This window comes from Hyla sarda, chromosome 7 (assembly GCF_029499605.1).
Source record: "Hyla sarda isolate aHylSar1 chromosome 7, aHylSar1.hap1, whole genome shotgun sequence".
In the NCBI taxonomy this organism is placed as follows: Eukaryota; Metazoa; Chordata; class Amphibia; order Anura; family Hylidae; genus Hyla; species Hyla sarda.
Window position 1 is genome coordinate 115,761,825 of NC_079195.1, and position 20,317 is coordinate 115,782,141.

Sequence of the window (20,317 nt, forward strand, 5' to 3'; positions counted from 1 at the left end):
AATTGACTGAGCTGATAGGTCCTACATTAAGCATTTATCTTTGAAGCAGGAAAAATATAGAAGATCGGGGGAGCTGTACAGGAGCAGTGGGAGACGGGGGCTTGGTAAGTAAACATTTTTTTTTAAATTATTTTTCCTACAATTTTTTTTTTCAATACTTTTTGTCTTTAATACGATTCCTAAATTCATAACTGTCTATATCCCACTTTTTGACATAATTAAAGATAATAACATTTGACATTATAAAGGGAATCTTTTATCATTGCCACCTGCACTTATCTGTTGTACAGGTAAGTAGTGGAGGTGACACTGATGAAAATGATACTTACTATTCTTCACTTCGTGCCTCAGTTATATGTTAATGAAGGAACACGGGCCTGGGTGCACAGTGGTTTCCGGCAGGCATCTGAAGAGAAAAACCCCTTCTCCCCTGTGCTGAGTCTCTACAGAGTGGAACTCCATTGTGCAGTGAAGGAGGCTGAGCGCAGGGGAGGAGGGGTTACCTGGAAGATGCCAGATGGACATAACTGTGCACCTGGGGTTTAAGGATGCCCCCCCCCCCCTCCTTATCCACTGAGTAGGATCGTTAGCATATACAGAGTAACTGGGATTACCGAAGAACAGAGACACAGAAAGAAAAATGGTGAGTATCCTTTTTATCAGTCTCAATCAAACTGCAAACCTGTATAACATGTTTTTGCGGGTGATACTGATGTCAGATTCCCTTTATAAGTTCAGTGTGTTTAAATTTTCTGGTATCATGCTGGTAACCAATACCTGTTGACAAGTTAACACTTTTTTTTTGTATAGGTGGATCATGCTATTTCCCTATGTTCGGAAATGCATGATATCAAGTCAGCCATATATGAATGCAAGAAGAATCTGGAGGGCATTGGTGAAGACTACAAAATTCAGGTAAATTTAATCTCCCATATACAATGTCCATACTCAAAAAATAACCTTAAATACATGTATATATGGTGAAGAGAGTGGATACTTTGTAACAGATGTAGTACTGTTTCTAAATATTTTCTTATGTCCATAAGCAAAAAGGTAGTTATGTCTAATATTCAGTAGTAATGTGTTTATTCTTTACTAGAGAGGAGCAAAGTTTTTAAAAGTTTGGTTCTACCAGTTCGCTGAAAAATTTTGGTTCTGTCTGAACCTGTACTTCAACAAAAATATATATTTTTTTTAATTATCCCTTTTTGGAGGCAAATGTCTGCCGGTGTTTATATGAACACAGACTTAACAAAAGAAGCAATGGGGGAGATTTATCAAAACCTGTCCAGAGGAAAAGTTGCCCAAAGCAACTAATCAGCTCACTTCTTTCATTTTTAACAAGACCCCTGCAAAATGAAAGAAGCAATCTGATTGGTTGCTGTGGGCAACTGGGCAACTTATCCTTTGCACAGGTTTTGATAAATCTCCCCTAATGGCTTTTTCTAGGTAGTCAAAAAATGATCCCTTTTTGGGAGTAGCAACAGGTTTTGTACCTGCTTGAATGCACTGCTTGTTCACAATTAGTGTAAAAACAAACGCAAAAAACTGGCACAATAGACTTTGCACTGACAGAACAGATGCAGAACACACTCTTCTGCTTTACTACAATTAGGGATGTCCCGATACCGATACTAGTATCGGTATCGGCGCCGATACCCGCCATTTGCATGGTATCGGGGACTTGTTTTAATGTCCTCGATACCAAGGCCGATACCTGCTGCAGTGCGGCCGTCAAATGCCCCGCTCCGCTGCCCTGTTCTGCTGTCCGCATCCTCATTCTGCCATCCGCATCATGGTGTCGATGGTGGAGCATGTGATACACAAGTCACTCCACCTCCTCCACTGCGCCCAGTGTAACGCTACGGAGGAAGCAGAGTGACGTGTATGTCACATGATCCTCCATAGGACGCCATGATGCGGATGGGAGAATGGGGCAGCGGAGCGGCAACCGCAAGTGAGCAACTACCATGGGGGTGCTGTCTAGAAGGGGTGCACTGTCTACTGGGCCACCTGCTGTTTACAAGGGGCACTGTCTACAAGGGGGTGGGGGCTGATGTTAACAAGGGGACACTGTCTACAAGGGGGGCCTGCTGTTTACAAGGGGCCATTGTCTACAAGGGGGGGCCTGCTGTTTACAAGGGGCCACTGTCTACAAGGGGGGGGGGCTGCTGTTTACAAGGGGGCACTGTCTACAAGGGGGGGGGGCTGCTGTTAACAAGCGGGCACTGTCTACAAGGGGGGCCTGCTGTTTACAAGGGGCCACTGTCTACAAGGGGGGGCCTGCTGTTTACAAGGGGCCACTGTCTACAAGGGGGGGGCTGCTGTTTACAAGGGGGCACTGTCTACAAGGGGGGGGGGCTGCAGTTTACAAGGGAGCACTGTCTACAAGGGGGCCCCAGCTGTTTACAGGGGTGCTGCTACTAATGTCTGCAACTATCTATACTACCTACAAGGTAGCTACTATTAAAGGCAATCTTACAGAAGAGTCATCTGCACTAACTTCAATTTATATGTAGATAGTGCAGGTGACCCGGTTTCTACCGCTGCTCACCATGTGAACATCAGCGCAATCGTTCTGGAGACATCGGTCTCGATGCCCATGCAAATTCCCTGTTCTGCCCAATGGAGAAGAGCGAAATCTTGGCTCATACTACAGCAGCCGCCTCCATTTTACACAACAAGAACCCACATATCAGCACAGTAAGCAGCACCAGAAACCGGGTCAGATTCCCTTTAAAATAAAAGTACGAGTACTTGAATTAAAGTATCGGTACTCATACTCGGTCTTAAAAAAAAATATGGTATCGGGACATCCCTAACTACAATTATTATAAATGTGTGATCCTACTCCTATCTGTGTTGTCCACTGCTTAGTGTCCCTCATCGAGTTCTTCACCTACTATCTCTAAAATGGCTGCTGAAGCTATGCACATAGGCTTTTATAATGGCTCTGACATCATCCCTATACTACCTCCGGGCTGGCTGGGAGAACTGTTTGAAAAGCATTATGAGATTCTCTAAGGTCATGTGATTCTGCCTCTTTCTTCTTTCTGCCATGTAGTTGATGTTATTTTAACAGGTTCTCCCAAACCAGCCAAAGTTAAACTTCTAGCGTTGTCCTCATGACCCCCCCCCCCCCCTAACAGGTCATGTTTTCAGGATTTCCTTAGTCATTCACATGTGATATCATTGTGGTGATGCCTGATTCCCTGACCATCATTATATCACCTGTGAAAGACTAAGGGTCTATTCACATGGCAGAATTTCTGCTGGCAGAAATCCCCTTGCGGAATTCCGCCTCAAATTAAAGCCCACAGACTTCTAGGCGGAATCCGCACTACCATTCACACTTTTGAATTTCTTCAAGCGGAAATCCAGAAGTGTGAATGGGAGTGCGGAAACCCATAGAAGTCTATGGGCTTTAATGTGTGGTGGAATTTCGCAAGCGGAAATTCTGCCATGTGAATAGACCCTAAGGAAATCAAGAAAACATGACCTTTTGGGGGGTCTTGAGGGACCACACTTGAAAAACACTGTTCTAGCCGAACTAAACTTTTAGCGAGTTCCATGGGTTTGGTTCTCTTGTCTCTATTTCTTACCTTCCCTGGTAGAACATGTATATGGTGGTGTGTCTGTGACAGCTTAGCTGTTTGTGATCATTCAGAACGGTGTCGTCTTCCATGCAGCTAGCAGAAAATCCACCTCCTCATTGTCTAACCACAATGTACACATCGCCGGCTCTACCGGCAGATCTGGGGCTGTTAGTTTAAAAAAGGAAGGAAATTGTGTCTTTTCTGATTCATAACAATCCAAGTGAGTAGTATAAACAGGACAGACTTGATGTAAACCGTGTCAGGAAGGTATATTCAGTAACAGCAAGTGTCTGGGTGACAAGATGCTGAGAATGGCTGCGCATCTCTCATACAATGTTTGTCATCCAGGAAGCTTTAGGAATTTGGATTCTGTTCCAAGAGTGCACTCACAAGGACATTTATCTGCATCTGCACATCACTAGATGTAGCTGTCATAGCCTGTGGTTATAATATACTGTCAGAATGATCCATGACTCAGGAGAGATGTCTAAACCTCCAACTGTCCAGGTCATATGCGTTCTTCTTAGACTAAAGGACTATGGTTAAATATCATTACACAATTTCCTCTATACTTTCATCTGATAAGAAGAGTCGCTCCTTAGCTTCTTACTTTCATCTGACAAGGAGCGTTACACAACAGCAATGTCTAAAGAAATACTTGTCACGAGCACAAGATCTACCATGATGTGCATAATACTGTAATCTGATGAAACAAAACTCAAGAGATTAAAAATTTTATGGTTTATGTCTACTCTTGAAAGAAATAAAATCATAAAGCAATGATGTCCAGCTAGTGGCCTCAGTTGGTGCTTGTGTTTCCCAGGCAGGGACATGCTCAGAAATTAAGGGGGTAGTGGCTGAAGTGGAAAAAAAGGCACTTCTTACAATTATTTATTTTAATGCCCACATAACGATGCCGCACTGCCCAGTAGCCCCCTAGTAAACCACATGTAGTTTATGCATTGCCACTCACCAGGGAAGCATGCTGGAGTTTATCATATGTTGGGGTTTAGAAACTTAAAATAATACCTCCACACCAGAATGATATATTATTACTGCAATTACTAAATAATTCCAATCCCGACAGCGAAAAAAAAAGTGAAAGTCCTGCATTGCTGCCATTGCTACATCCGGAGTGCAAGGAAACTAGTCTAATCCAGCAATGGAGCATGTGATAACCATAGGCAACATATTAATGGTGCTCTGCTGCATGAATCTTCAATAATGGTGCACTGGCAGAAATAAACAGTCACACACACAATTAATGTAGCCTCTTCTGTTTATTGTGTATTACTCACATGGGGAGACGTGATACAGTAGGGGGTGTACAGTAGACAGGAGTTGTTGACCGTTTTGCATGTCTAGTGCTTTATCTGGCCACTGATCCCGCGCTGAGGCCGGTTCCTCTGCTTTCTTTGCTTAGGGCTCCATCACTTGGAGGAGCTCAGAACCATCTCTTCAGGCTGCACATGATGACATGATGTCATCGCATACAGCCTGAAGCATAAGCCTGATATTGTACGGGAGCAGGAAGTCCTGTAACCACTGGACTTCCTGCTTCTGTACAATAATAAGTGGCAATGCATGCATTTTCTGCATCACTACATGTTTTAGGTTGGGGGGGGGGGGAAGTTTAACACCCTCTGCATCATCTCCCAGCTGCTCTCCAGCTAGTGCCTCACACACCTCACCTTAGCTATGGCCCTGTCATGCTGAATTATGGAATTATACATGCATTACACATGCATTCTGCAACTACCTAGATTACAACGTGATTCCTCACATAGGTATGCATGTGCATGTTTATGACACATGGACACACAATCACCACATAGTCACACACAGAACACACACTAGATAGCTATAACGTGCATACATACAAAGAGTCACATATATACACATTTCTACAGAAATGAATGGCTACTTACCTTGCTGCTGGTAAGGCCTGGAAAGCACATGAAGTGACATGACAAGGGACAGTTGGGGAGATCACTTCATGTTCATTTCAGGGACCCCTGCCTGACCCTGTGTAGATCATGGCACTGCACGACAGTAATGGGTTAACTCCTTCTCCCCCCTCCATGCTTCTGACTTGTAGTTTCTGCTGCATTTGGGACTGACAGGAGGGGTTGTGCAGAGCTTGATTTTTGGCACTGTTTTAAGGCTGCTAGATCATCCCCCTCCAGTTGTCTCCACTGCTGAGATGTGCAGATCAGATACAGCACAAGTCAAGGGAAATAGGAGCAGTTAACTCCTACCTGCCTGCAGACCTCTATTCTGCTACACAGGATAGGAGGGAACACTGAAGATGGGTAGGTTTCTCCTAGTGCTCCCCCATCCTGCCAGGCTGATCGATCTCCAAGACCTCCTATATCTGTTAATGCTTTTTCCTAATTCACAATGATGAGCACTTTCACCAGTCTAAGGAGGGGGCGCTCACTCTAATTCAGATGGCAGCCGGCAATATAAGACAGGCAGGAGGAGAGACATACACCCTGAATCTTCCTGAACCTGCTGAGTGGCGATGTACTTTGTATACATGGCCACTCCTTTTACTTTCTCACATGGAAAAAAGGGACTTTTAGGAGGGGTATCAAAAGGGCAGAGGCTCAAGCCCCCTTTCTATTTGGTCTGTGCACATCCCTGTTCTCAGGACTCAAGAAAGCTAGACATCTATGTCTCCGCTGCCTTCCTAGGGATAATGATCAGGCAGGAGTGCTTCTGCACACTGTTCACCTCTAGAGCGAACACGAAAGGTCTCACCACAAAAGACATTTTGCACAAGCTTCTATTTCTCATCAGCTGGTACAAAAGAAGACGTATGACCCAACGTTTCACATTGTGTGATGCTTTATCTAGGGGACTCCTTGATAAAGTTTCACACAATATAAAACTTTGGGTCATACGTCTTCTATTGTACCAGCTTTTTTTTGCATGAGCTGCCATGGTGAGATCTTCTACTTTCTGCACTATTTGTTCTTGAGAGCACTGTGCATCGTACAGGGCGAGTCTGAGTGTATTTAAATAGCACTTGAAAAAGCAAGTGCTGCCGATTTAACTTTACTTGCACAGAAACTCAGAACAATGAGGCTTCTCTCATGAATAACTAGGTGCGCTGCTGTCACCATCATCAGGAGATTAGAAAATTCTTAGATGAAGATTTAGGTCTTAGATGTAGCAAAACTTTATACAATTTTTTCCCCTCACTTGGGCTCAGTCTCATTTTGCTAGCGAATATAGCAGTGCAAATTTACTGCTGTACATGTTCATGTCTAAAGCCTGTCCATTTTTTTTGGCCCTAGCTGGAATAGAATTTTATTCTTCTGATATAGTTAATGGCCACATCTGAAGCCCCCATAATGTAATAGGTCTGACCAGCTCTTTAAACATAAAGGTGTATTCCCAACTCAGCATTACATTTGCTATCTATAGGATGTGAGATAACCTGCTGAACAGTGGGGTTTCAATCACTGGGACCCCCACCATTCTGTAGACCAGGGAATTGTCCTTGGATTAAATAGAGGTCACTGTGCATGCACATTAGATGCTACATTCATTCTCTGAGACTTCTAAGCCTAAGCAAGAACCATAGACAATGAACAGAGCTCTGTCCACGCATGTAAGATGCTCTCTATTCATCCCAGGGGGCATTTCTCTCTGGAATGCTTTGGTGGAGGTCCCGGTAGTAGATCCCCACCAATCATCATAATATACCTTTTCCTGTGGATTGGCCATAGAATACGGAGATGTTAATACTCCCTTAGGGTGCATTCAAATGCTCGTATCTAGCATTGGGTTTCCCCACTTGCAACTCATTGCAAGTTACGCTACCATTAATTTGAATGGGTCCATGGACAGTCCGCAATAGTGACAGATTTTCAGACTGTCTGCGGATTCAAATAAATGGTAGCGTAACTCGCTGAAAACCTGCTGCTAGTTACTAATGTGTGAATGCACCCTTAAGGTGCCAATACATGTTAAACTAAATATGTAAGAAAGAAATGGGTGGGCACTGCTGAATAACCACTATGCAGACATCTAATCAGTACTCCCGGGTGTGGCTGGATATGGTGCTGGACATACACAGGTAGCAGTCCTGATTATAGAACAACAAGGAGAAGGAAAAAGTGTCCGCACTCACCATGCCGTATACAATAGATGTGCTTTATTGAAGTCTTCAGAGTTCCGTGTAAAAGCAATATCAAAAAACATCCGGGTGCAGGGAGAGGGAGCTGCTCCTGGCAAGTAGACTAGGAGCGGCTGTCAGGAACAACAGCACCGTTTCGCGTTATCCACGCTTCTTCCGGTTCCTGGAAGCAGGAACCGGAAGAAGCGCGGATAACGCGAAACGGTGCTGTTGTTCCGGACAGCTGCTCCTAGTCTCCTTGCCAGGAGCAGCTCCCCCTCCCTGCACCCGGGTGTTTTTTTATATTGCTTTTACACGGAACTCTGAAGACTTCAATAAAGCATATCTATTGTATACAGCATGGTGAGTGCGGACACTTTTTCCTTCTCCTTGTTGTTATACATGTTAAACTAAAGTTGATGAAAAAGCTTTTGAAAGTTGTAGTTTATTAGCTCTAATTTATGTTTAGTGTTGAGGGTCCTCAACTTTGGACGATCTCTGTTTGTGGCTGGTTATTGTCGAGGGATCCTTGTAACAAAGTGCCACCCCCCTCAGTGATCAGCTTGAACCTGTGGATAAATGAGACAATAATGGTACATTCACACAGGAGAGAAATGCTTCACTGTTTCCATTTCAATTTGTACAAAATTCCCCAGCAGAATGGTTACTGGCAGGTGGCTGAGACTTTAAAGATCCACATGCTACCAATTTTGTTACACAGAAGTTGACTAAAATTTCTATTTTGGAAAGTACACATATTTTGGCATACCGTATTTTTCGCCCTATAGGACGCACCGGCGTATAAGACGCACCCTATTTTTAGGTCCAAATTCTAAAAAATTAAAGATTTTTAACCCAATAGTGGTCTTCAACCTGCGGACCTCCAGATTGAAGACCACTGCATAGGAGGTAATACTCATGTGTCCCCGCTACTCCGGACCCGTCACCGCTGCCCTGGATGTCGCTCCATCGCTGTCGCCGTGTCCCCGTCGCTCCGGAACGTCTCTCCGGGTATCCTCGCTCTCCGTCGCCATCATCACGTCGTTAAGCACGCCGACGCACGTACGCGATGACGTGATGACTAGGAAGGAGAGCGCCGGCCATACAGGGGATCCCTGAACGGAGAAGACACCAAGGAGGCAGGTAAGGTCCCTCCCGGTGTCCTGTAAGCACTAACCCAGCTATTCAGTCGGGCTGTTCAGGACCGCCGCGGTGAAATCAGAACAGCCCGACTGAACAGCCAGGTTAGTGTCGCTTTCCCTTCAGACGCGGCGGTCAGCTTTAATCGCCGCGTCTGAAGGGTTAATACAGGGCATCCCCGCGATCGGTGATGTCCTGTATTAGCCGCGGGTCCTGTATTAGCCGTTGATGGCCGCAGGGACCGCCGCGATAGGGGTGTATTCGCCATATAAGACGCACTGACTTTTTCCCCCCAGTTTTGGGGAAGAAAAAGTGCGTCTTATACGGTGAAAAATACGGTAAATTACTTTCTTTACACTGGCCAACGGACTGCCTAGAACAAGTGTCAGTCTCGCTGGTGGGCACTCATTTTCTGATCTTTTACAAGGCTGAATCAATCGTTTGGCCCTTCACTTCTTCATTGTCGGTCACTCATAACCGGTTTACACATGGTGAAGTGCGGCCCATAACAATGATTTTATTGGCCTCACAAAAGATGCAATTTGCCGACAAACAAGTGTTTTCATGTTTGTCAGTTGATCTCTGATCCTTATACATGGCCAATAATTGGGAAAGAACGTTGTTATGAACACTCATCTGTCCGATAGAGACAGATGAGTGTAAAAGAGTTTGTGTAAAAATAATATGGACCTCTCTGCTGCCATAAAAGGGTCCTTGCATTTGGCAATGCTGAATGCGTGACCCTGATGCTGCATGTCTCTTATACATATATAGGGTATGTCAGACCGCTGGACATTGTGTAATTTGGCTTTAATGCTCTGTTATCCTCTTAATACCAAACCATTTAGTCAATTATATGCAGGAAACAATCTGTTAAAATCCAGGTTTAAATCCCTCTTAAGCTTTGTCCATTGAGGTATTATACAAATCTCTAACTGATGATTTTATTGGCTACTAAAGATGCGATAAGCTGCAGGACGAGCAATTCCTTGTTCATCAGGTGATCGCTGGCCCTTTAAGATAGGTCGATTTTTGGGAAGTAGTCTGTAAAAGGGCCTTTGGACTAGACTGTCTAAATAATATGGCAAATGTCCCAATCTGGTACAGTTTACACAGTCTAAGAATGATATAGTGTTAGTAAATCTGCCTCACTGTCTTTTGATATAAAGGAGTTACCTAATGTATTTATAAAATGGGGAACCACACAAGTGGAATACCACTTAACATTAAAGGGGTATCCCAGGAAAAAACTTTTTTATATATATCAACTGGCTCCAGAAAGTTAAACAGATTTGTAAATTACTTTTATTAAAAAATCTTAATCCTTTCAGTACTTATGAGCTTCTGAAGTTAAGGGTGTTCTTTTCTGTCTAAGTAATCTCTGATGACACGTGTCTCGGGAAACGCCCAGTTTAGAAGCAAATTCCCATAGCAAAGCCTCTTCTAAACTGGGCGTTTCCCGAGACACTTGTCATCAGAGATTACTTAGACAGAAAAGAATAACCTAAACTTCAGAAGCTCATAAGTACTGAAAGGATTAAGATTTTTTAATAGAAGTAATTTACAAATCTGTTTAACTTGCTGGAGCCAGTTGATATATAAAAAAAAGTTTTTTCCTGGATAACCCCTTTAACAGGATGATTTAAAAAAAAAAATAAATAATTGAAAATCTAAAAATCCAGCATAAAGCATTTGCTTTTATCAGTTAAGCTTTTGCACTTTTTTTTATATAGCAAAGTAAGCAGGATTAATCTGTCCCTGGACTTACACTAACTCCCCCTCCCCCTAGTTTATACATTTTGTCCAATTTATATATATATATTTTTTTACTTATCCGTTTTTAGCAGCAACGGCTCTGCAGTTGCTGATTTTAGCCTGCATAAATGAGTTCAGCTTTCAGGTGCTCCCGTGGGCTGGAAAAGGTGGATACAGTCCTAGGAGACTCTTTCCTAGGACTGTATCCACCTTTTCCAGCCCACCGGAGCACCTGAAAGCTGAATTAATTTATGCAGGATAAGTTATCAACTGCCGAGCCGAGAAGTTCGTGACGAATCGAATTTACTGTAAGTTCGCTCATCTCTAGTAGAATGCCTTAAATAGAAACATTTAAGCGAGGCAAATATGTAGGTTAAATTGTGTATATTATTGCATTGAGTATAGTGCCACCTAGTGTCCCTTAACAGATTTTAGTATATAATATGGTCAAGTTCTCATGTTGAAAAAAAGAATCGGAATTTGAGACAGATTTTTACTTGTTTGCTTTCTATTTTTTTTTTTTATCAGAAATGCTCCTGCGTTATTCCTTTTTTAGGCTCAATTTCTCCATGTGATATCTCATGTATTTTAATAGCAGTATAGAACTGTGGAGGAAAAGTCCCTGTAGACTGTTGGAGGATGATAGGCTATGGAACACATTGTCATAAAGGTAAAGCCCAAAAGCAATGAAAGCCAGTGTCAGAAAACAAAAATATTTCAGATGAGAAGGATATTGCAAATGTTATTACATATTTTAGTTGTCTTAGTTTTTCAATAACTGGGCAATCCCTTGTAACGGTGACTTATCACAGAAGTTATTTTTCACCTATCAGGATATTTTTGAGATATAGCAGACATTCTTATGGCAAAATTTGAACATGGGACCCCTGTGTTACAAGACAACGGTGTTCACCATGAAAATTAGAACATAAACAATAATGTCTTTGGAAAGGGCAGAAATGTTGTCAGCGTGAACTCTGAATCAACACTACAGTCTAAATCAGGGGTAGGCAACCTTTTGGTGGAGTTGTGCCAAAACTTTTTGAAGTTGCTGGGTGTGCTGGCAATATGGGTGTGGCTTTATTATGGGTGTGTTTTTACTGTGGGTGGGGTTTGTGGGGTGTGGCTTGTCACAGGAGATATATATATATATATATATATATATATATATATATATATATATATATATATATATTTCCCCAGAATGTTTCCAATATATTGTCCCCACTGTAAGAACCTTACAGTGAGGCAATACATTGGAAGGAGATTGTCACAACAGCCAATAAAGTTTTTGTTCAACAAGGATAATAATTATTACGCTGCGGATCCGCCGGTAAAACAACCTATTTTGTGCCTCCAGTTGTTGCCATCCCCCCTTCCCCCGTCTCTGGCCTGCTCGCAGCACCAATCCGCTGCTACGAACAGCCACTCGGGGCCTGCGAGTAGCGGAGTCCACTCAGACATCGAAGAGCAGCCGTGATGTCTGAGTACACTGCACATAAGGAGCAGCCGCATGTGCAGTGTACTCAGATATCACGGCTGCTCTTCGATGTCTGAGTGGACTTGGCGACTCGCAGGCCCCCTGTGTGTCCGTAGCAGCGGATTGGTGCTGCGAGCAGGCCAGAGACTGGGGAAGGGGGGATGGCAATAGCTGGAGGCACAAAATAGGTTGGGTTACCGGCGGATCAACATTGTAATATACACTGCAGATACATTTTTTGTGACCCTACCTTAATACAGGATATAACTCATGATGAGTACAAGATCAGTAATGTACACAGTGAACCTTACTGTCGGTCATATAAATGGCACTAGCAGTTTCCCCTCTGCCTGCCCCTGTGAAGCAAGGGGTTGAACTTGGTGGAACAAACCTTCCTGAAAAGAAATGAGCGGCCGGGGAAACAATTAATTCACCTCACAGCCACAATCACCCCCCAATCAGGATTACAGAGACTCCCTCCAAACAGAGAGAATAAGGAAACCCGACTGTAATAACTTCCTCAGTGGTGGGCTCTTTCGGCTCCGCCGTGTTTACTGACAAGGGAGAAGATTAATGGCGCCTCTCCCTCACTCTATGGGTTCAGCAAACAACTTTTTAACTACACCAGGCAATGGCATCAGGTTCCTGAGTAATCAGGCAGGCAGAGGAGCTGCTCAGCACCACGGCCAGGGAACTACACTTACTTCCCTTTATGACCACAGAGTCACAGATTGGGACAGAGGCCCAGAGGAGATGCGCAGGCAGTGGTGAGGTGTTTTCCCTCTTTCTACTCTGCACTACTCTCTGGTGAATAGCCTGTAAAAGAGAAAAAAGAGAGACCGGAGGGAGGCGCCTCGTGTGATACCGTATGGGTAAGCAACATGAAAAACTTGGGGGTCGGTTAAGACACACCCCTAGGTAGTGGCTGCTCACCTGAGAGCAAGTGAAAACTTGCGTGTCAACCCACAATGGGGTTACCAGAAGTGGCAAAGATGGTAGGACTGCTGCCAAGCCGGAGGTCACAGGGGAGGAAAGACAACCAATCCTGATGAAACTTTAGGCAGGTAGAACAAAAAGACCCCAATAGGCAGGTAGAACAGGCAGGCAGGTTTACTTCGTGGGAATCTGCAGCGCCTATTGGGGTCTTTTTGTTCTACCTGCCTAAAATACTCTCTGGTGAGGAAGGGTAGAGGATGCAGGAGACGTGTCTCCGTGGCACATTTCTTAGTGACAGGCCAGTGATGTGGCCAGCTCTTACAGCCAGCGCAGCACTTTTATAAGTGAATGTCGGCAGCCCCCCACGTGCCACTTAAATATATCACGCGTGCCAGGGGTTGCTGATCCCTGGTCTAAGTTGTTAGTATCTGGAGCAAAACATTCTTCTTGTTAGCACTTCTGTATTCTAAGAAGTCCACCATTCTAGATTTATTTTATCTTTAAGCGCTTAGTGACCAGTGGACGTGCAGCATAGTACAGCTATGAGGATGAGGTTCGCTGGGAAACATTGCATGCTGACGGTGACAGTGGAAAATTACTTTGACTTGAGCATAAATTGGATCTGCATAGCTGTTTATTCACAGCTCACATTAGTAATAACAATTTTAAACACATAAGATTTACATCAGGAAGGAATGAGACTTTATAAGCAGTGGCGATCTAGCAGGCTCATTCTGAACGCGTTAACTATTTTAGCCCTGGCCTGGTGTCTGGAGTGATGATGTTGATGAATATAATAAGATAGATTTGTATGAATTTTTTTATTTAACATTTCATTGATCTTATGTATTCTATCTACAACTCATGACATGTAGTTCATATAGCGCTCACTTATTCTGCAGTGTAGTGAACACAAAAATATATGCCTGTGAAGGTAAACTCCAAAAATCCAGTTTGATCAAGTATGCTTGAGTGCAGCTAGAATTCACAGGGCCTCAGAGCACAAGGAGATCACTAGAGATGAGCGAATTTTTGAAAATTTAGATTCAGCCAAATTTTTCCAAAATTTGGTTTGGTCCGGATTTATTCAGGAAAAATCGCTATTAAAAACTGCTATTTCTGGCCTACAGAGGGCCTCAATAGGGGTGTAGAAAACTTTGCATTGCTGTAACACGCATAGCGCGTGTGCTGGGTTAGTAAAAAAAATACTGTTATTCAGTATGACATGCAGATCAGTGGCGTCGCTATTAGAATCACTGTCGCAGAGCGGCACAATGACAGAGCCTGGAGGTGGCATCAGTAGGAGGAGAGCATATAGTGGCTGAATGACACAGCCTGGAGGTGGCAGCAGCATGAGGAGACAACATAGTGGCTGAATGACACAGCCTGGAGTTGGCGGCAGCATATAGTGGCTGAATAACACAGCCTGGAGTTGGCGGAAGCATGAGGAGACCATATAGCCTCAATAGGGGTGTAGAACACTTTCCCTTGTCCTAACAAGCATAGGGAATGTGCTGTGTTAGTGAAATACTATTAGAATCACTGCCACAGAGCATCTGGATGTGGCAGCAGGGAGACCATATGGTGTCAAAATTAAAGAGAGAATAAAGAAGTTTATGTAATTTTTATTTTATTTGAATTTATTAAAAAATTTTGAGTGCCCATTCTGGTGAGCATTGAGCTGGTGGGCCTCCGCCAGGCGAGATACTACCTGTTCCAGCCCCTGCCTCTCAACGCCCCCCTGACTGAGAGTGCAAATGTTTCATTTAATCAGTTATGGTTCATTGTTATCGCTCCAAGCTGTTTAATTGGATTCTAGTGGTAATTCCACAGGTAATATGACGTCGATTACCATAGGGCCTAAGTCTTGAAAAGATGACATCGATTTTTTTATTTAAGATTTATATTAGATTCCCAAGTTTAATGATCAGATTAGTAGCTGAGGCTGGTAGGCAAAAGAAAACGGTCTCTTTTGTAAAAGTGTGCACAAGAAAGTATTGAGAATATGCATGACATAAAACTTAACTTTTAATAATATGCTTTGGATAAAATATATGGACCCCATTTTATTTTATTTTTTTTTAAATCAAACCAAAGGAAAAGTGTGCAAAAAACACCATGTGCCACCGACACCACCAAATATTGATGTGATGCAAAGACCTCTAAAAGGGGGAAGGAAACAATGTATGGTCCATTGTAACCGGTGGGGTAAACGCTTCCCCTATTCTCGCATTATTAATTCCCTTCTTAACAAGTGTTACTCACCCTAAAGAGGGCGGCCCCACACAGGAACCTCTCCCTATTTCCACGTTCAAACCCTGCCATTTCCCAGGGTATTTTATGTGGAAATAGGGATTGGTTCCTGTGTGGGGCCACCATTTTTAAGACCAGTAACCCTTTTCTCAAACAGGTGGTAAGGAACAACGTATTGTCCATTGTAGCAGATGGGGGTAAAAACTTCCCCTGTAAGACCCTACTCTTGCCCTATTAATTCCCTTCTTGGCAAGTGTTACTCAACCTAAAAAGGTGGCCCCACTCAAGAATCTCCCACCCTCATAGATCTTTTGCTTGAGGATGCTCCAAAGGTTCTCAGTAGGTTTGAGGTCAGGGGAGGATGGAGGTCACACCATGACTTACTCTTCTTCATCCCCATAGCAGCCATTGATGCAGAGGTATTCTTTGCAGCATGAGATGGTGCATCGTCATGCATGAAGATGATTTTTATTACAGAAAGCATAGTTCTTCCTTCTGTACCAGGGAAGAAAGTGGTCAGTCAGAAACTTAACATACTTTGCAGAGGTCATCTTTACACCTTCGGGGACCCTAAAGGGGCCAGCCAGCTCTATTCCCATGATTCCGGTCTAAAACATGACTCCACCACCGCTTTGCTGATGTTGCAGCCTTGTTGGAACAGGGTGGCTGTCCACCAACCATCCACTACTCCATCCATCTGGACCATCCAGGATTGCACGGCACTCCTCAGTGAACAGGACTGTTAGAAAATTAGTCTTCATGTATTTTTCTGCCTAATGCAGCCATTTCTGCTGGTGAGCATTGGTTAGTGGTGGCCGAATAGAAGGTTTATGCACTGTTGCAAGACTCTGGAGGACTCTACACTAAAGATAATCGAATCGGACGAATCTGAATTCGTTCCAAATTTCATGAAAAATTTGATTTGGACCGAATCCGAATTTTGACTTGGTTCGAAATAACACATTTCTTCATTCACTCCATTTTGTTATTACTCAAAAAAAAAATGTTTAAATATATGCACTCAGCAGTTCTACGTTAAGGGAATCAGGATGCAGGGTGTGTATTCAATTCCCTGAATATATATGCCATTGTATGCTATTAGTGGTCCCCAATTAGACCTATATATACACCTCAATTATGCTACGATATTTCACAATGGACACATAGTCCTATATGGAGTTTTAAGAATTAGCACCTAAGTAACTTGGAAGTTTGTGATGTGCATTATATCGCGGTATCATTATATGTGACCATTGGGAAATATTGTTGCATAAAGGTGGTGTATATAGGTCTAATTGGGGACAACTAGTAGCATACAATGGCATATATATTCATGGAATGAATACACACCCTGGATAGGAACATTAATTATTACAGCACTGGCACTTTATATTAATATATTTAAAATATATATAATGCACTAATCTATGAAAAGTATTTAACTATTCTAACAGTCTGATTCACTGTACATGGCACCTTACAGTATTATTTACTATTATAGCCCAGAAATAGCGTTTTTTAATATCGATTCGCTGCAAATTTATTCGGATCGAATTGAAATTTTTCAAAAATTCGCTCATCTCTACTCTACACCTTTTATGTCCGTGGGACTCCAGAGGCACCAGCAGCATAAAATATCTGTTTGCTGCCATGTAATGGTATTTTAACAGCAGATCCAATGCATGGATCTGTCGGAAATCTTCCTTAATGTGCTTTTATCTGCACGAACCCGTCTGTGCTCCGAATCAGCCACAAATCTCTTAATAGTGCAATGATCATGCTTACGTTTTTGTAAAATATCTAATTTTTTCAAACCTCGTCCAAGGCATTGAACTATTTCACTCTTTTCAGGAGCAGAGTAGTTTAGAAGTTTTTCCTTAAATTGGGCTCACCTGGCAATCTAAGTTTCACAGGTGTCTGAGATTGTTTTCAGTGATCAAAAGAGCCCTGAGACATAATGCCATCCATGAGTTAAACTGATAAACTAAATATTTAATCTTTGTGACACTTAAAATAATTTGCATAATCATTTCGAACAGGGTGTATGGCATAATATTTTACCTGTAAACATAAGCTCTGAACAATTTTTATACAGCAATATATTGATGACTTCTTATATATTTCAGGGGAATAGTACCAAAGAATATTTTCTCAGAGGAACCCTCAATAGTCTTGAGCGCTACTTTTATCTAATAGCTTTCAACTTCTACCTTCATGAGCAGGTAAGCGACATTGAATGTACATTTTATGTAACTGCATAATCTAGAATCCATTCTTGACCAATCCCAAAAGATTTTTGCAAATTTTTGTCTTCATCCTCTGGTTCATGACATATTGAGTGCGTTTTTTTGTGTGGTTTTTTTGTGTGGTTTTTTTGTGTGGTTTTTTTGTGTGGGTTTTTTGTGTGGTTTTTTTGTGTGGTTTTTTTGTGTGGGTTTTTTGTGTGGTTTTTTGTGTGGTTTTTTTGTGGTTTTCTTTTTAAGAGCCGAGGAACATGCTCTCGAATCACCCAAGGTGCAATAAAAAAAAAAGGGCAAAACGTGTTACACTAAAAACACGTGCACAAAGGATCGGGTCTATTTCAAGCCCTTCTCCGAAAGGAGAGAGGCCCCCCAACAAACCTTACCCTTTGCCTCCGGACCAAAAGGTACCTGCGAGGTTCCAGGTGTCGAGGTTCGATGTCCCTTTTTGCCTAAGCTACTAAGGGGCCACAAATGCTCCTGGCATCCCCCTATCTTCCCGCAGGGCCGTTAACGGTCGGTACCCTGCCCATGCAGGACACCCCAGGTTTTTTTGTAGGGAGGTGTGGAACCTAATGGCCACACACACCTCTCCTAGACTTCAAGGAGGGACACCAAGAAGGGCTACCTCATCCTAACAATCCTGTGGACACACAACACGCAAAAAGTGACAAAGTGACAAAAATAAATAAATAAATGTGAATGTGTGCAGATACACTGCCCGGACATCCGGCCGGATCAATAAAAATTTCTCTGATCTGCATGGTCTCATATATAGTGTATATTCTAGATATTTACAGGGTTTTGCAGTTTGGCTGTTTATATGAGGATTAGATCGCTTAGTGACTGTGTTCAGTTACTTTCATTGGTGGAGTAGTTGCCGATTTATGTCTGTTTTCTCATGTATCTGCTCAGAGAGCAGAGCGCTCACTCCCAGCAGGCTCCCGTGTCCTAGTGATGTGATAGTGAAGACATTTGCATACCCATTATGGGGGTGGGCGGTGAAGACTGAGGAGGCAGGGAGCTAAGCGAACCGGCTCTCCTCCTCCATTGTACACAGCAGTGCAATAGCAATACATGAGGAAACGGGCGTAACTCTGCAACTACTTCACTAATGAAAGTAAGTGTGCACTGTTTTAAATGCTGTTCACCTGCACTGTAACCCAGTATGTTAGTTTAGTGCGGGTAAACTAGCTTTCAGTTTCCCTTTTAAAGCTAGCCTCCACTGTTCTATTTACTTTCATGAAAAATTACTATAGTAAGCATCCTATTGCAAATGGGGATAAATGCATTGGTATTATTACTATCAGCGTCATAAAAGTCCATATTGGTAATGGTATGATTAATTTTAATATTGCATTTTGCACCAGAATGACTTTACAGAGTGCCCATTCATCTAACTCCCCAATGCATAAGGAGATAGTTTCCAGCTCCACAACACCTGTCTTCAGCATGAGACCCAGTGCTGTAGAATCACATTATGCCCCCGACCGTGACGGAATGGTATGCAGAGGTGCTGTTCCTCTACAGGATGGAGGAACTGATGGTTGACACAGCAGGTCGTAATGATAAATTTGGGGTCATTTGGGGCCCTTGGTTGGCCTTCTTAGAGACACCCATGTATAGGGACAGAGATGCCCTTTCCCACCACTCCCCGACCCCTCCCGCTCCCTCCCTCACACCCTAGAGTATAGATCTTAAAACACTAAAATGATGAGGTTGCTTTCAGGACAGCCGTGGTCACCTTCGTGATGAGGGGTGGTGGATCCGCAGAGAACAGCGACCAGAGAGCTACAGGTTCCCCCATTATATCTCTCTTCCTAACTGTCTCCCATCCCCCTCCCCCCTCTTGCTCCACACCGGTCTTTTTCTACCTTCCCCTGCCTCCCTACTCAGGTACCAGACTACTTGTCTGGTTTTCCTTTTTCCCACTATGTTTCTTGACCCCACCCTTCTTTTCCTGGTTATTCAGAAGGTTCATTTTTCTTGACTGAAGCATATGGCATACAGGACGGACATAGCAACTGTGATACCTGGGGACTCCGGGTTAACAGTTTATGATGTACATTAGATTGCTTACTGAGTCTTCTAGTGTTCAGGTCCAACCATCTGATGTTCTTAGGATCGTCCTATGTTCATGTTCACATTCCTTACAAGCCCTGTATCGGTGATATTCTTTATTTTGAACACATGTCTCTAATTACATATGCTTGACTGTTTGTTGTGTTACTCTTTGTTTTAATAAAAGCCGTTTAATAAAAAAAAAATTAAAAAAAAAAATTAAAGAATCACGTTATGCTGTATCTTGCACTTGAGACTGGTTCTTTGAAGCTGGAGCAAGAATCTCTATCTCCTAATGCAGAGTTATATGCAACGGGGAGAACGGGCACTTAGTAAAGCTATTCTGATGCCAAACTCAAAATTGTGATGCACTATTTTTCATAAAAGTGAATAAAACAGTTTAGCTAAAGTACATTTAATTTTAATATTCATATTCATATTGAAAATATGCCCATTCCTGTAACCTCATTACTTCATAGTTCTCCAATTGAGCTTCCTAAATAGTTGTGGTGTCATTGGAAAGTGCCAGGTTCACTGGTATAAGTCACAAAATTCCCACAGTAACGAATACCAGCTCTTCTAGACATGTAGTAACAAGAGCAATAATAGAGGTCATCATATCACTGTGTTGTTTTACAGTTATTAATTTATTCTAAAATAGGTTGTAAAAAGGTTCAATAAATAATTTTAATTAATAAAAAACCCTTTAAAACACAAAGCAGAAAACAAA

At 42.7% G+C, this 20,317-nt stretch overlaps 1 protein-coding gene and 1 long non-coding RNA gene across 7 annotated transcripts in view; one reads left to right on the forward strand and one right to left on the reverse strand.

Moving 5' to 3' along the window:
- LOC130282352 (uncharacterized) overlaps positions 1–5,770 on the reverse strand; it is a 34,330-nt gene extending 28,560 nt beyond the window's left edge. Inside the window, exon 1 of the long non-coding RNA XR_008846353.1 lies at positions 5,525–5,770. This is a non-coding gene — a long non-coding RNA (uncharacterized LOC130282352). The remainder of the gene's footprint in view (positions 1–5,524) is intronic.
- The window catches only part of PALD1 (phosphatase domain containing paladin 1), a 323,546-nt gene that overhangs the window by 179,385 nt on the left and 123,844 nt on the right, over positions 1–20,317 (forward strand). For all 6 annotated transcript variants that reach the window (XM_056530501.1, XM_056530504.1, XM_056530500.1 and 3 more), the window contains 2 exons: positions 811–915; positions 17,413–17,508. In XM_056530501.1, coding sequence (XP_056386476.1) covers positions 811–915; positions 17,413–17,508 — 201 coding nt within the window. The remainder of the gene's footprint in view (positions 1–810; positions 916–17,412; positions 17,509–20,317) is intronic.